General features: G+C 36.6%; 2 protein-coding genes and 2 long non-coding RNA genes across 4 annotated transcripts; all 4 read left to right on the plus strand.

The window, feature by feature from the left end:
* Positions 1-1495: 1495 nt before the first annotated feature.
* Positions 1496-7572, plus strand: LOC140154603 (CUB and sushi domain-containing protein 3-like). The gene is made up of 8 exons (XM_072177170.1): positions 1496-1571; positions 3046-3405; positions 3673-3786; positions 4354-4710; positions 5024-5137; positions 5975-6352; positions 6684-6806; positions 7193-7572. Exons 1-8 carry the CDS (start codon positions 1517-1519, stop codon positions 7570-7572), a joined length of 1881 nt encoding a protein of 626 aa, XP_072033271.1. The 5' UTR covers positions 1496-1516.
* A 104-nt stretch (positions 7573-7676) lies between these two features.
* LOC140154279 (uncharacterized) lies at positions 7677-9219 on the plus strand. Its single transcript, XR_011859290.1, has 3 exons — positions 7677-7787; positions 8564-8695; positions 9102-9219. It is a non-coding gene; the product is annotated as an uncharacterized lncRNA (long non-coding RNA).
* A 321-nt stretch (positions 9220-9540) lies between these two features.
* LOC140155610 (uncharacterized) lies at positions 9541-13645 on the plus strand. The gene is made up of 4 exons (XR_011859407.1): positions 9541-9612; positions 10473-10544; positions 12197-12268; positions 13576-13645. It is a non-coding gene; the product is annotated as an uncharacterized lncRNA (long non-coding RNA).
* A 207-nt stretch (positions 13646-13852) lies between these two features.
* Positions 13853-16265, plus strand: LOC140154280 (G-protein coupled receptor GRL101-like). Its single transcript, XM_072176865.1, has 2 exons — positions 13853-13930; positions 14766-16265. Exon 2 carries the CDS (start codon positions 14848-14850, stop codon positions 15892-15894), a length of 1047 nt encoding a protein of 348 aa, XP_072032966.1. The 5' UTR covers positions 13853-13930; positions 14766-14847; the 3' UTR covers positions 15895-16265.
* The last annotated feature ends 191 nt before the right edge of the window (positions 16266-16456 follow it).

Genomic DNA, 16456 nt, shown 5'->3' on the forward strand with positions numbered 1-16456 from the left:
AACTGTCAATATAAGTGGGGACAACTGCATCACAGTCCTGCTTCCTGAAAATAGGTGAAAGGTGGAAATAGCACCATAGCAGCGCAAGGAGTTAAGTTTGGAGAAAGCAGCGCAAGGAGTTAAGTTTGGAGAAAGCAGCGCAAGGAGAAAGCAACGCCATTTTTGTGTGAGGATTTCATACGCAAGGATATTTATAAACGCAAGTGTTCACTGGACTTCGCTGATTTTCGCAGGACAAGTGAATAAGGATATATTACTTCAGTCGTCCAGAACATTGCAAGAACTTTATGATCACCAAGAAGAATGCTGGCTAAGTACTAAATAGTTAAAGAGTTATTATATTTGATTATTGTGTATGTGCATTTGTTGTCATATATTGTACCAATCATAACGTGCTTTTAATTAAAGACTTAGATTTTGTTAGCTTAATCAAACAGTTTATTTGTGTTGTGCATTCGTGTGAGTTCGTGTAAAAGGTGATTTTGGCCTTGAGTCAAGTACGACTCGTAACAACATCAACGATTGTGGAGGAGCAGTCGAGATTTTGAAGCGCCAGGTTACTGGTCAAACGATCTTGCAAATCAACGCAAAAACTAGTAACATCTAATAATGAAAAGAAAAATCGTAGCAAAGATAATTTAATTCAGTTTAGATGAAATTGTTATTTTTATTTATGATTTCAGTTGATTGTAGTCAGTCTAATGGATTAGATTGCTACTATGGAACAGGATGCCTCGCAGACTTATTCGTATGTAGTGAAAGAAGTTATTGTGTTGAGAACGTTGCAATTTGCGGTAAGTTAATTAGCACAATGGCTGTCAAAGATGATTTAAAGTGAAATCACATTAAGGTTACGCTCGGCTTTCCAATATTTGCCTTCAAATTTGATGCACCTAGCCAACTTTCTAATTATTTTTTTCCTGAAACTAAATATCGGAGGAAGACAAATCATATTGCATCAGAAAGATTATAGCGTAGGGACTAATTTCTTTTAGTATTTTAATCCAACGAATAAACGAATGTACTGTACTCTTCAAGTGTTTCAATTTTCGTTAAATTCAGTAAGCACGACGATATTTAGAAAGAAGCAAGGAAATTTTGGGGATAAGTACCGATTTTGTTGCGATTTTGAAATGTGTTACAAACAAATCAATCAAATAATGTACCTATTTATTCTTTAGATAATCTCGATTTGAAACTTACATATTCTGTAAATTTCTTTACGGATATTCAGTAAGAACTTATCTAAGACCCGTTCGGAGCTATTTAAAAAGGGCGTCATTGCGAATTGATAGCAAACCAAAAACGATCATTGGTTGAAACCGTGAGTCAAAAAAATGGGGGTTAATAACGTGGCCGCATATCCCCGTCAGCCGTCACCCGCCATTTTCAGTGAGTGTACCGGTAATTTTTTTTCTGAGTGTTCAACCTTTAATAGCTAATTGCTTATTTTCTAGACTTATGTGATAGTGATGGCTTTTGGTGTGATGTAGGAGTTGGTTGTGTGCATAATTCAATGGTATGTGATGGAATACCTCAATGTCTGGACGCCTCGGATGAATGGAATTGCTGTACGTATACCAATACTCTATTCGGCCTGTCTGTAGTATAAAGCAGAATTATTGCGGCGTTCACAGCAAACTGATTCTAGCCACATTTCGCGCCCTTGAAGCCATTATACAATGTGGATATGTGAATTTGTCAGTGTTACATGATCAAGTCAGCTTTGCTGAGGAGGCTGCAATTATGCTTCATATACATCAGACTGGATAGAGTATAAATTGAGAGATACGCAGTGGCGTGCCCGAAAACTCAAAAAAGAAAGAAGAAGAAACAATTATTCCCTGTTCTTAGCACTGTTTAAATACGTGCTCATTCGGTAAACAGTACTTATTAAACACGTCCAGTTGGGTACAGATCTAGCCCAGTCGGAGGGTGGGGGCTACCAAAGGATTACCAAATGTGCAAATCATTTAAAAAAGTTGTGGTGCACCATTTTCAAACTATTAGTGCTCGCTCTAAACAAAAGAGTTAATAGTGTACCGGTGTCCAAACCAGAAGCCAAATTTGACACTTCTTTGTATCCATAACACAAACATACAATGTAGCCAAAGTAGTAGGCAGCTTTCTTGGTTGTGGTTGTGAGTGTTGGTGGATTGTATGGGGCAAAATAAAATTTTCAATTTACCCGGTATTATCGGTGGTATATAAACTTTTTAGAAACTGTACATTTTAAGTGTTTGAGCTTCTACAAAAGGACTCAATTTTGCCCCATGATCGGTGTAAATTTTGGTGGGAAATAGGTTCCTTGCCCATTTTCTTGTTCTTTATTTTCTCGATTTGCTCTATCATTTTTGTCAGAGGGGCACTTTTCTCCTTAATTTTTTGACTTTTTGAGAAAATAATGTATATCTGCAATACGAAAGGTCAAAATAAAATATTTTCAAATGATTGACGGCTTTTCCTCCCAGCTACATACACATTAAGTACACATCATTTGATTTATTAAGTTTACTATGAGGACTCTGAAATGTCAAAGATGTCAATTTTTAATTATTTGACATACGTGAAATTTGTATTATATTTCAAATTTCAAAACATTTGGCGCGAATGAACCCAATGTGTATCAACTTTCACTTCAAATAGTATGAAACTGACCATTTTGCGAGCTTTTGGGCTGAAATAATGCTCACTGTGCAATTTGTTTCTTTGCCCCTCAGACAAAAGGTCCAGGCACGCAACTGGAGATGGGTCCCCATCTGAATAAAGGTCCAATGTTATAATCCTAAAAGGAATATTCATGCGAAGAGTTTCACAGGTCGTAACTTCCGAAGACAACATCTACCACGATTTTTTTTGTCTATGAAATATTTCAAATCATCTAAGCTTTGACAGCGCTATTTCAAAATTGTACTCAATTAGGTGCGCGGGTATTTCAAATCACTAATATGTTTGCGTGCACCAGGTCCAGGTGTAGCCACTGTGACATGTCTACTGATATAATACACGATGATATCATATTTTCTTTTTATAAATTTTACACAGACATCTGTACTGAAGCCAAAGAGATTGAACTGCAAACCTCGGAAACAAAATACTTGTCTTCTCCTGAATATCCCAATAGCTACCCCTACAACGTAGACTGCATGTGGTATTTCATTTCTAACTCAAGTCACTTCATTATTGTGAGATTTCTGGATTTATACACACCGTCTGGAGACACGATATCTGTCGGCACTGGACACGACAAAAATGAAATTGAAAAACAAAAGCTACTATTGAACAGAAAATATTTTCCGAATAGCGTGTCGTTTAGAAACCCCGTTATATGGATTCGTTTTAAATCTGATGGAAGAAGTAGCTATCGCGGATTTCTTCTCACTGTGGAAGCAACCAATGAGTCAGGTACCGGGCTTATGTGTGTGTTTGTGCGTTTGTCCGTGTTTGTTTGTCCGTGTGGAGACACGTGTAAGACCTGATAAGACCAGGTGCAAACAAAATGCTCAAGAGAGACACACAGATTTAAAGAATAAGTTAATGAAAATAATTTTATTTTATTTATAAAAACAACAGATAATTTCACATTTTAAATGGTCACTGATATGAAGCCCGTATTGGTCCATTAATACATTAATTAATATCCTGTTTGTTATTTTCTATTTTTCAAACTAGTGACATGTGAACCTCATGAGTTTCAATGCGCATCAGGGTATGGCTGCTTCGATCAGAGTCTGAGATGTAATGCATATTCACAATGCATTGATGATTCCGATGAGCTCAACTGTGGTAGGTTTCTAAAATAGTGTTTGATTTGTAAGGAATTAATGCGTTTAATGTAATTACTAATTTTAAAGTCATAGTTCATAATTTATATTATATTCATTGACGTCAAAGTCATAACCCGGTGTAACATCCTTTTAATTTCGCCATGAGATAATGTTTTTGGTAAGATCCATCAATCACGTTTTAGGGATATCTGAAATAATTATACAGTCCAAATGCAAAATTGTATAATTAAAATCAAATCGTAATACTATAGTCATGTAATAGTATCTTGTCAATATACATATCTTCAACAATGGAAAACAGCAACATTGATTACTCTGATAATCGTGATCGAGACGTGACTTTGAATCACGTCTTGAGAAGTGTTTCAAATTTGGCCTTCAAGAGATCTGATTTCGATTAGGCAAGACATTGCTAAAACACAATTAAAATGGCTTGTATCTCACATGTTCTATGCATGCTGATGGTGACTGGTGAATAACCCTTTCATATGATTGAATGAAAATAAATATCCTATAAAACATGTTTTCTAAACATCTAAAGCATATTATTCATAATTTTCCTAAGATTACTGCCACAGTCAAGAATTCAACTTGACCACTTCAAATGAGGTTACCATTCGAACTCCATTATTTGCGTCGAATTATCCTAGTGATCAGAAGTGTACATGGTTTATCACAACGTCCCATCCTGGATATATCTACATACGATTTGCGTCATTCTTGGGCTTGGAGACAGATAACGACTTTCTTGACATCGGGTATGGGACAAATATTAGTAAAGATTCTCAAGTGCTTCACCTCAGTGGTACCGTGGCTCCCAATTCACTAAGCATGGATAATGAGGCTTGGATCAGATTTACGTCCAATCAGAAGTATGGATGGTACGGATTTGAAATTATACTTGAAAGGAGAGAATCACCAGGTACGGTATAGGTTAATAAGTAATTATTTGTAAGTTAATAATTATTAGTAATAACTTAAAAGTTATTGCTGACACTGATACTGACGCCTAAGCATTGCGATTCCAAGGTATCTTCTTGTCCTCCTTTAGTCCTGATATGATGGAATATTTGCAGCGAAGCTGAATGTGCGATAAGCGTTGAGGGAACTTTGGACTAACAATTATAGATCTGCATGGCTTCTTTTGCATAAAATGTATACATTAATTGCACACATTTTCTATCAAGTTCTGATCACACTATTATTTTATTTAATCGTCTGTTCCTCTTTTACAGTGCTTTGTAGAGAAACAGAATTCCAGTGTAAATCTGGTTATGGCTGTCTAGATAAATTGCTGATATGTGATGCTCATCCACAATGTTTGCACGCATCAGACGAACAAGGATGTGGTACGTGTAATGCATATTGACGGTGTATAAAGGTTTTCCAACACCCTAGATATACATTGGTCATCCGCCAAATGGCTTCAATTGGGCCTTCGTTTTTTAATGCATCAAAATTTGACCTATTTTGTTGTGTTAGGCTACTTAACGAAACATCCTAGATTGTGCAATCCTATCTTTATTCAAGTTGTATATCAAAACGAGCATGTTAATACCTCTTTTGTCAAAATCGTCGCACTTTTTGAAAATAACTTAAGAACGGTACAGCCTAGATAGGTCATACTATACATTTTCTGAATCTTTATGAGTAGAGGAATACATTTGTATGCAATTTTTAACACTTCTCACAAATTGAACACGTTTGATATTTGACCAGGTGTAAAGTTTGATGACCTTTTACTTACAAGACTGGAACTAAGCATTATATTTTTTCTCCATGAGTCTGGGAATTTGTTTTTATTAAGCTAACCTAAGAAGAATTTATTACCAAGATTGTCACAGTTAAGGCCTGGGGTATGGGCAAACTTGATTTTAAACCAAGGATATACCAAACTGTTATCAAACTTGTGTTGTGATTGGCACTGACATGAGTTAGCTCTCTGTATAATGACCTGCTATTCAGCAAGCCGGCCAATGACTGACCTTGTTGTATGGTTGATTGGGTACTGTGATCTGTTATAAAGCATACAGTTTACGACTGAGTTGTTTAGGACCTGGTCAATACATAATCCTAGAGGGAACACAGTAGTTTGACAATGGAGTGAAATACCCATTATTGATTAGGCGCCAATCACCAAATTTGTAGATGCCTCTCTGCATACAATTTGTTTATTATTTTTTCAGATGTTTGTCAATCGAAGGTTGAAATACAAGTTTTATTCAACGATATCGTCAATCTCACCAGTCCAAACTACCCACTTAATTATCCCAGAAATTTACAATGTTTTTGGACACTATACACTGGTAACATCGAACAGTTTTTAGAAGTGCGTTTTGTCGAGTTTGACGTGGCAGAGGATTGGGATTTCTTAGCAATTGGATACGGGGAAGAGATCGAGGACAGCAGTGATACGTCAACGCGGATTGCTCAATTTACTGGTCTCGAGGCACCGAGTTACGTCATTATACGGAAGAGTGTGGCTTGGATATCGTTCTACTCACACGCTTTAGATTTCTACTTCAAGAAGTTCTTTTTACAGCTTGGTGTCAAACAAAACAACGGTAGGTATTGGCATTATATTCTTGATTTTGATCCCAAATCAACAAATGGACTGTCTAGAATCTATCGTTGTAATCACGCATAATGGCGAATAGCATACCACTATAAAACGTCCACTTCTGCATCCATGGTATTATTCTGTCTACAGAGGGTGATGTTACCGTTTTGGCCAATTTACGTGTTAAGGTAATCTGTTACCGTGTATTAGGCACAGGAATCAAGACGATATATGCCAAGTGTAAAATAATCATTCGTTCAATTTAATATTCATCGATCACCCTCTCTCGTTCCATCTGAAGTTTAGTAACAATTCATACGTTCTCTTCCAAATAGCAACATGTGATTTCGGTGAATTCAGCTGCACCTTGACCCAGATGGACCAGATTTGTTTAGATGGTTATCAGAAATGTGATGGGATACGGCACTGTCCTGACGGCATTGATGAACAAAGATGCGGTAGGAAATGTCGGAATTCATGTTCCGGTTCATGTTAATCATTGCGGATCGTGCCCATCACCATATCAACCTATAATGTTTCTCAAACCTGTCAAAGTCAAACCATCTCTAGTACTTCCATGGTCAAACTATAGGTATTTAGAGGTTTGGAATGGATAATGATCCAGATCTACCGGTACGGTACGGGTTTTTGTTCGATGGTTTAGTTAATGTTCGTAATAATATTTGTTGTTGACGAAGTAACGATACAGGGCTAGGTCAGTTTGTGATCAGTTTCCCTTTATCCATGTTTACTCATGTGACCAAGAATTGAGCTTAATATCCAGTTTTTCTAATGAAATTTACCCATGTATATTAATTATATAATATCATATATTGTTTTACAGGAGAATGTGGCGTCAGACAAATTTTCCTTAGAACAGATGACGTAACTAACTTGACTTCTCCGGGATATCCATCCAAATATAGAAATGACCTCATCTGCTCCTGGACAGTGTTCGCTACAGATGACACAAATGTCCTGCTAGAAGTAGTCTATTTCCAGATGGAACATGGATATGACTTTCTGATGATTGGAAATGGACAAAATCCAGGTGATGCGATGTCCACCTTTGCAGCCCTGACAGGAAACATTAAAATACGTACTCTAACATCTTCTGGACAAAGCGTGTGGTTGACGATTGTGACTGATGGCACGGGATCGAGGACAGGTTTTCATGTTCATATACGGCGAGTACAACACTCGAGTGGTAATCAATTTTCTTAAGAATTAAAATCCATTCAAATAAAGTAAGAGTAATTTTCCGTTTCACTGATATGTGATAACAGATTTTTTTCCATTTAACGAAGTATCATTTTGTTTCGCAGGTATCTGCTCCCAGGATGATTTTGACTGTGGCAAGGGATTCTGTGCCTTCAACGACTCACTATGTAATGGTTTCATGGATTGTGTGATTAACATGGCAGATGAAATGGAATGTGGTATATAATTAGTTAGGGGTTTGTATGTTAGTGGTAGAAGTAGGAGACGGAAGAGTACCACTTGAATATATAGTTGCTCCTGTTGTTATACAGTAAGCCAAAAATTAAGGCACCAGTTATGTTTACCCCCTGTATAACCTAAACAAAGACAGATGTGTCATAATTGGAACCAGCAGCCAATAGCTGTATCTTTTAGCTCAAATTTAAGATCTCATTCGTTGCAATTGTTCAAGAAATAAAGACACGACGATCCAAAACCCCAAGGAAGGTGCCAATTTAAAAGTTGCAGTTTCCTCTATTGCATGCGCTATTGATTTGTACACAAAGCGTTCGCGAACAAGGGAACTAGTGCCGTGCTTCCATTGATTAGCACGTTAAAACTAGCGTCATGCTTTCATTGATTAGAACACAAAAGTGCAACTTTTGATTTCGTCTCTTCAGTAGGTTTTAGATCACCGTTTCTTTAATTCCCAACCATGGTCTTGAATCAGAGCTAAAGAGTTATTAGCTGCTTGTTTTAATTTTGACATATTTGTCTTTATTTAGGATATACAGGAGTGAATACAACTGGTACGGTACCTTAATTTTTTGGCTTACTGTAGTAAGTTAGTAGCGACAATAGTTCATGTATGAAGTAGCCGGGGTCGGTGGCAGTGTTTGTGTGGTATTTGTGGTGGAGGTGATAGTAGAAGGATATAGAGCTGGAAGAGATGGAAAAGAGTTGCTACACCGTGTGTGTCATGTTTTATTTATGAATTCGTTCCTTATTTTGACAGCATCAATCAAGTGTCCTGGCTCCTACCTTTGTAATCGGCACTGGTCGGTTTCGATAACATCGTGTATATCTATGGATAAAGTTTGTGACGGTTATTACGACTGTCCAGCCGATGATGATGAAAAACAATGTGGTAAGAGAAGTATAATTATGTCACTATATAAAAAGCGTATACTTTTACGTTTCCGAGTCAGTTGAGAGTTGCTACTTCTACACAGTGGCGTGCGCAGCACATTGAAAGTGGGGGCCACGTTGTTCAGTTCCCCCGAATGGAGTCTGATTAGGACGTTTTTGCACCGTCAAAAGTGACGAATGACTGATTTCTCCGGAATGACCAACAAAAGTGGGGTGGCTGTGCCTCCCCCCTTTGCGCACGCCACTGCTTCTACGTGAACGCCAGATGAATTGAAAATCAGCCAAAGTTTACTGGTAGAGTAATTTTGAATTGATTTATAAGTTGAGCTAAGTTGGCGTTGGTGTGGAAGTTATCTTTGGCGTAAGAAATTCCAATTATGTTTTCCTTTTCAAATCCACGCCAGCAATAAAGCGATGTCCAGTCAACTGTAATTGTGAATCGGACGAAGTGGGCGATCTACAGGTGTACTGTATAGCAGGATGGACTTCTACTATGCTGTCTAACCTGGCTAGAATTACAACGTTAGCGTAAGTTGTTTTGATTCAATGGGACACTTTGAGAATTCGTTACCTATGATACAGTGTATATAATCTATCTTTTTCATGTCAATTTGTAAATCCGCGTAATTACCTGCTTAAATGAGCAATGAAAAAGCCGAACGATATTGTCATTTGTGAGCAGGTACCAATCACAACTTCAGACAATGTTTATGGCAATAAGTCGAGTATAAGTCGGGAACAAAGTACTTCAGATACCAGAAAGCTTTGAAGCAGAAAAGTGACACTGGGTGTGGTTAAAAGTTAAGAAAGAGATTAATTATTTTATTTGCGCTTCTTCTACAGCGAATTAAGCAATGGAAACATGACATTCGTGAAGCCAGGGTTGTTTAAAGGCTTACCCAATATGATGACACTGTAAGTAGATATCTGTTTTTCATTTTATTCATCGTTCTGATAATGATTGCATTATTTGGAATACGAATAAGGTTAGACATTCCCGAATAAATACCAGCAACTCTATGTTGTAAAAGTCTTGCTGTTCGTGTATTACAACTGTTGGTGTCGAGTGGTGGGTGTGGTGTGTGTTGGATGAGTGTGAGGGGGTGTGTGTGGGGGTGTGATGTGAAGGGGTGTGGGGTGAATGGGTGAGCACAAATATTTGGGGACTAAAAATATTATCTTCTTTTGCCAAAATAAACACAACTAATTCTAATACTTTAGCTATAGCTAACTGGCAATGAAAGTCGAATTTTTTGACAGGCGTTTTATGGTGTTTTCGTATGCTGTGAAAGTCAAGCTGAAAGATTTACGTATTCTACATTTTGGGAAACATATTTTCTAATATCTTTTATAAATAATTATCAAAATTAACATAAAATATTTATGAGCAAACTTATAGCCTATTCCAAGTTTTGAATGCATGAACTTTGAACTTTGTGACTGCTACTGTATAGAAATCATGCAAAATTACATGTTTTTCCCCTAAAATTGCAAAACTGTTAAAATTTGTCTTTTATTGCCAGTTAGAAGTAACTAAAGGGTTAAGATATAGCTTTGTTTTATTTGCCTAATAGGATAATATGTTTTTCTATTATTAAATAAAAATAGTGCTGTATTTTTCTGGAAAAAGGAATAGACAGCGTGGGTAGGGTTGATGTACGTGTTAAGAAAAGTAGAAACACGATTCAGAACGCCATCAATTAGCATGATATTATCCATTAGCTGGCGAAAAGCAACAAATAAACATAGTTTTCGTTATTTCTTTATTCCTCTAGTATACTTAAATATAATCGAATAGAAAAGATAGTTGCCAGAAGTTTTGACGGCTTATACAATCTCACTTGGCTGTAAGTACAATATAATAAATTGCTCAACTTAATAAGATAATAATTTACATAATGTACTAGTACAATTGAAATAATACATGGTTATACTATTGCATAAATGACGAGCCCGATACGGAAATAGCAAACAAATTAATTATTTGCATGGCAACGCCCAAATTCGTTATTTAATATCAGTGACCGTTCGAGTCGACCATGATTATAACAATGCAAGAAAATAATTTTTCAAACAAAACCATAATTTAATCTCATTGACCCCTTATGAAAGAACTAAACTCAGATAGAGATGTTGAACTCGCTGAAAAGTATATGCGTCGAAACAACACTTTTGCAAAAATGATTTTTTTTTAAATCCCTTGAAATTTAACAGGCAAAGCTTCCCTTTTGGGTTGTTTGATTGCTATGCTCCAAAAGACTACACAATATAGAATGATTGCATTCCACCTTCTTTCATCTGTCTTCTGATGTCGTGGTGTTTGCCATATCTAATTGTTCGACATTCGTTCACTCTAATTTACTTGGTTATGTTGGTACTTAAATTTACTCAGTTCTATTAAAAGCAAAAATAATGTTTGGTTTTGTATTTTGAACATTGCTCTGTATAAAAAACATGTATAATTCAGATAATAGTGACACAATAGAATCCAATGTTTTGCTTAAATTTCAGCTTGAATATTTAAGCAAATAAATTTCAGCTTGAATATACAAATCCAATGTTTTGCTTAAATTTCAACTTGAATATAATATTTGTATTATTATTTTCGATTTTTGCACGAACACCGTAATTGTGTGTATTTAAAGTCATAATATACAATCTTTTAAAATTAATTTGATGAGGTTAAAAATAGCCGGGAAAGTCACAAAAAGCCATAATGTACGACCTTTTTAAATTAATTTGACAAGCCGGGGAAAATATTTGTATTATTTTTGCACGAATACCATCATTTCGTATTTTAAAAGCCATAATGTATGATCTGTGTTAATGCATTTGACGGAGAAGGAAATGGCTGGGGAAATGCCAAGTCATACCGCATATGTTTTATTAACTGAACTCACTTTTGTTTTTGTTTTTGAGAGGCTACAGTATAGTATCGCACCTTATCCTAGTTGCAACTTCAGGCCGTCTGTTGATCTGGCGGTAATTGGTCAGATGACCAGTGTTACCAGAGGTCGTTGCTTTAGAGTCAAATTTCTTAGGAATGTTCTTGATTACGGAATTGTAGGCCCCTGCTAAATTTTGACAAACATACCGTATACGCGAAATAGAGGAAGTTCTAATATCCCCTTTTGGAGAAAATGTGCACTTTGGCGTACTTCAAAATTTCCTTCGCTCTAGGTATATAATCAGTTGCACATTGACTACGCCAAACAAATGACTGGTTCGCAAGTATCTTTCTTTAAATTCACGTAGTTAAAATTTATCTATAATTATAGTAAATCTGGACATTCACTGCCTCTAATTATAAACATTATATCATTTTACATTGCAACATATTCTGGTATATGGGGATTTCCCAATTCATAAATATAGATCTGACTGGACATATTTTTGTACACAATAGGGGATTTTTACTCTCCTGCCTAATTATGAGTTTTCCTCTTATTGCATGATTAGAACGGTGCAAATCACAACTCACAATATTTCTTTTTCCAAGTGATCTTACAGGGAACAGGATAACAAACATAGCCTTTATGAGTTTCGAAGGACTTGTATCGCTGAAGAAACTGTAAGAATTGTATGCTTATCATTATCCTAAAATACAACGAAAATTAAGTTGCTTGTAAAAATATTACCATGTGGCGGTACAGGACACGCATCACGTGATCTGCACATGCCAAACAAGGCTGACGAAACACCTAGGCTGGAAGCCTGCTCAAAATACTAGTATACATGGTAATCAGTTATAAATTAAAAACTAACATACAGTAGAGTTCGTTGTCAAGCTCCAATGGTTTTAAAATAACATAATTTTGCTTTGACAACTTATAACACGCTTAGAATTGTTTGTGAAGATTTCATGATTACGTGTTAATCCGACGTCAAAAAGGGAAATCGAGAACTTGGAGCCTGAATGTGTTGGAACCAGCAATTTGGTGCTTACTTAGATACGTGGACAATCATTTCTGGTTCTATAATGGAGGAAGTTTAAAAACTTGATCTAAACACAACAGTTACTTCTACCTCGGAATTTTAAGATGGCACGCCATCGTTCTTCATTGAGAGTGAGACCACAATATCCGGGCACAATATGTGATCTGGACGTTTGAGCCTGCTCCGTCCTTGTTGAGTGATGGTTGATACGTGTTGATGTACACTGCCTCCTTGATACAGCGTTCGAAGCACCTGTGGTCTCTTATCCAATTAAGATTGTAGGGTCTAATTTCTGACTCGTTCTTGAGTCTATCGCTGAGCTTTTAGCGGCCCTGGTTCTGTTTCTTGATCACACGATTTGGTCTGACGAGACTCGAATGACCCATATTTCTCAATACACGCAAGATTTGCTGATGATATGACAGATCTATAAAGGAAACACAATACTTATCCGTTCTTGTTGGCTCACAAAATACAAGTGATTTATTTCCTTCCTGGCACAACATATCTTATCCATCCACTAGATAGAATCTTTATGCAATCAATACGGTAGAAAAGAGGTAAATTCTCCGAAACTTATCAAAACAATCGTGTGAAACTTTCATTTCATGATTTTTGCTGATCTCTGTGATGCACAAGTGACCCAAAAATAGAGGGCGCCAGACAGGTAAATTTCCAAGTCAGAGGGTGGTGGCTACAAAGATCTTACCGAGTCTAAGTCCACACCATGTCAGGTGATTCAATGTGAATATCCAATACCGCTGATTAATGATGGAGTGCCATCTGATAATTCCGAAATATTTTTTGTGTGTGTTTGGATCAGAAGTATCAAAACGTCGATCATGAATTCTACCAACACATGAACGAATCCATGTAGTAATTTATGTTCACCGATTAATTATCATAAATCGCTCATAAGTGTTTGCTAAAAATTTTTTACAGTGTTTTCCTTGACGTACCAATTACGAAGATTGAACGAGATGCTTTTGATGGTCTGGATAGCCTGAACACTTTGTATGTAAAGATCTTTCAACATTCACAGAGATTTAATTCAATTCAATGTATATCAGACTTGTATTTAACAAACACCACAACACAAAGTTTAAATTTGTTTTGAAGGGACAAAATACGAGTCACGTTATTTTACTTTTTACTTTTTTCTGATAAAGGCAATTATTTATTTATTTATTTATTTATTTATTTATTATTTCAGGGTTCTTGTACGAAATGACCGTTCGTTGAAACCATCAAGGATAGAACATGGAGCATTCAAGGGACTTAGCAAGCTGGAAAATCTGTAAATATTTGCTTAACAACACTTTCACTCTAACACACAGGGTCTAGTTGTCCTACGATATTGGTAATCGTTCAGATATCTATAATTTGGTTCACCTCAATCTTGCCATACGGACAGGGTAGGGTATTCAAATAACCAAACAGTAAGAAGGGCAGACATTTTGTGTGTCCCATGTATGTTCCCGTCTTTTGCTCTTAAGGGTAGACGAGGTATTGTTGGTCGAAGCAACCTAAAATTTTTTTACAAAAGTGTTGTTGTTTCAGCCCTCTTTACAACGTAACTAAAGAACCGCAGCACCTATAAAAGTATATCTGTGATATTTTCATTCTTCTACACACTCGCTATGAATTGAGCAATGCACTTTTTGCCAAACCTCACTACCATTCGTAAGATGCTGTGAACTACCAAATCACAACAGTTTAAAATAATTAATAACCTTAATAGGTAGGATTGTCTTTTGTTTTACAGAGGTGCCATTCAGTTTCACTCAAAAAACCTGAAACTAGTTACAAAAACATGAAAAAGCTTGTGAACACAGGCCAAAAAGCCCAAAAATAACTAAAAAAAAACGCGGGACTCACTATCAACCTGAATTGAAGCTAAAACCTGAAGAGTGGAGTCTCTGAGTTTTAAACATTTTGATGACCCTCAATCTAATCTTACCAACCTGAGCAACCGCTTACTTATACTAACTGTAGCGCCAGTCCTTCAACCAGGTGTTACCCCTACTGCAATCTTTAGTTTTTGTTATGATTGCGTCTGTCCTCTCGGACCTCTTGAATACTCAACCATTCATTACTTGCATGTTACTTACGTCTGTTATTTTTGTTTCAAGGTACGTCGATGATCATCTACTATGCTGCCACTTTTCTGATTCTGTTAAGTGTATATCGGTGGAGCCTCAACCTCCGTTGTTCATGTGTGGACGATTGATGCAAAATACTGTACTCAGTGCCTTCATGTGGATATTAGGTTTAAGTGCATTAGTTGGAAACTTCTTCGCTTTAATATGGAGAATGAAAGAAAAGACAAAGAGTCCTATGCAATTCGTTCAATCACTTCTAATTGCCAATTTGGCAATGTCCGATTTCTTGATGGGAGTTTATATGGTGATAATTGCCTCTACCGATGCTCATTACGGCGATGACTATTTCAAATACTCAGATCGGTGGAGATCTGGAAAGTTGTGTAGATTTGCAGGGTTTTTATCTTTACTTTCAAGCGAAACATCGGTCTTCTTTTTAACTTTAATCAGCGTGGATAGATTTGTTAGCGTAGTTTTCCCGTTCAGTCGTTTTCGCTTGACGAAGACATCGGTGAAACTTGTTGGAGGTCTCCTGTGGGGCTTCGCCTTCGTCATATCGGTAGTACCAGTTGTTGTAGCTGGACCAGACTCTGACTTATATGATCTTTCTGATGTCTGCATTGGTTTGCCATTAATAACTCGTCCTACAAGTTTTGCGTTACAAGAAAGCGAAGTTGATAATCAGATGACCGGAGTATCGTTCGCACTTCCGGTACCCGATGAATCAAAGCCTGCTTGGTTCTTCTCAATCGCTATATTTTTGGGACTCAATCTGATCTGTTTTCTACTTATTCTGTTATGCTACATCGGTGTTTTTGTAAGTTTACGCAAATCAAGCAAACGGGTGGGACGAAAAAAGAGCAGTCGTGAAGAAGAGGTGCGAGTTGCAATCAAAATGGCGATCATAATTGGGACGGATTTTATGTGCTGGATGCCTGTAATCTTGATGGGTATATTTTCACAAACTGGTATAGCAGTGATCCCATTAGAAGCATATACATGGTGTGTAGTGTTTATTCTACCTATCAATTCCTCTCTGAATCCATACTTGTACACCATCACATCGATAATCAGTAAGCGAAATAATCGTGTGTCGCCGTCTGATAGCAGAACTCAGGATACAGAACTATCCGCGGTGACAAGAAACCGTCCACAGTGATAATATGGAGCTCATGGAAACCAATGTTAAATCATAACACAAGTTAAGAACAAAATAAGTGTAAAGGAAAAGTATTGTATTGTTATTTTTCGATTCATAGATATGTTGGATGATACTTGAAATTGAAATTAATTCAATTGAAAATAAGGATTCATATTATAAATGATCCAGCTGTAGATTAGAATAATTAAGTATATTTGCAAGTTTGATATTCTAAAGACCATTCCTATAATTGGCACCTTCGAGATTGGAACAACAAAATCACGTAATAGGGTAGCAAAAGCCATAACCACAGACGCACCCCTCCACACATTCGCACACATCAAAATCACCACACACTTGATCATTACCAGCGTATGATTGCAGTTCACATTAAGGGCTGGGGTATGAACGTTTGGACAGTATTTATTTTGGGACATTAGAGCACATCAGACATATCGAATTGCATTCTGAATACGAAGAATGTCATTCTGATATCAAATAATTTTGATTTTTGAAATTCGCAATTTAATACACATTTTATGGCAAATCATTAAAATTGATGTTTTTGATATTTAACAGT

This window comes from Amphiura filiformis, chromosome 6 (genome assembly GCF_039555335.1).
Source record: "Amphiura filiformis chromosome 6, Afil_fr2py, whole genome shotgun sequence".
Classification (NCBI taxonomy): Eukaryota; Metazoa; Echinodermata; class Ophiuroidea; order Amphilepidida; family Amphiuridae; genus Amphiura; species Amphiura filiformis.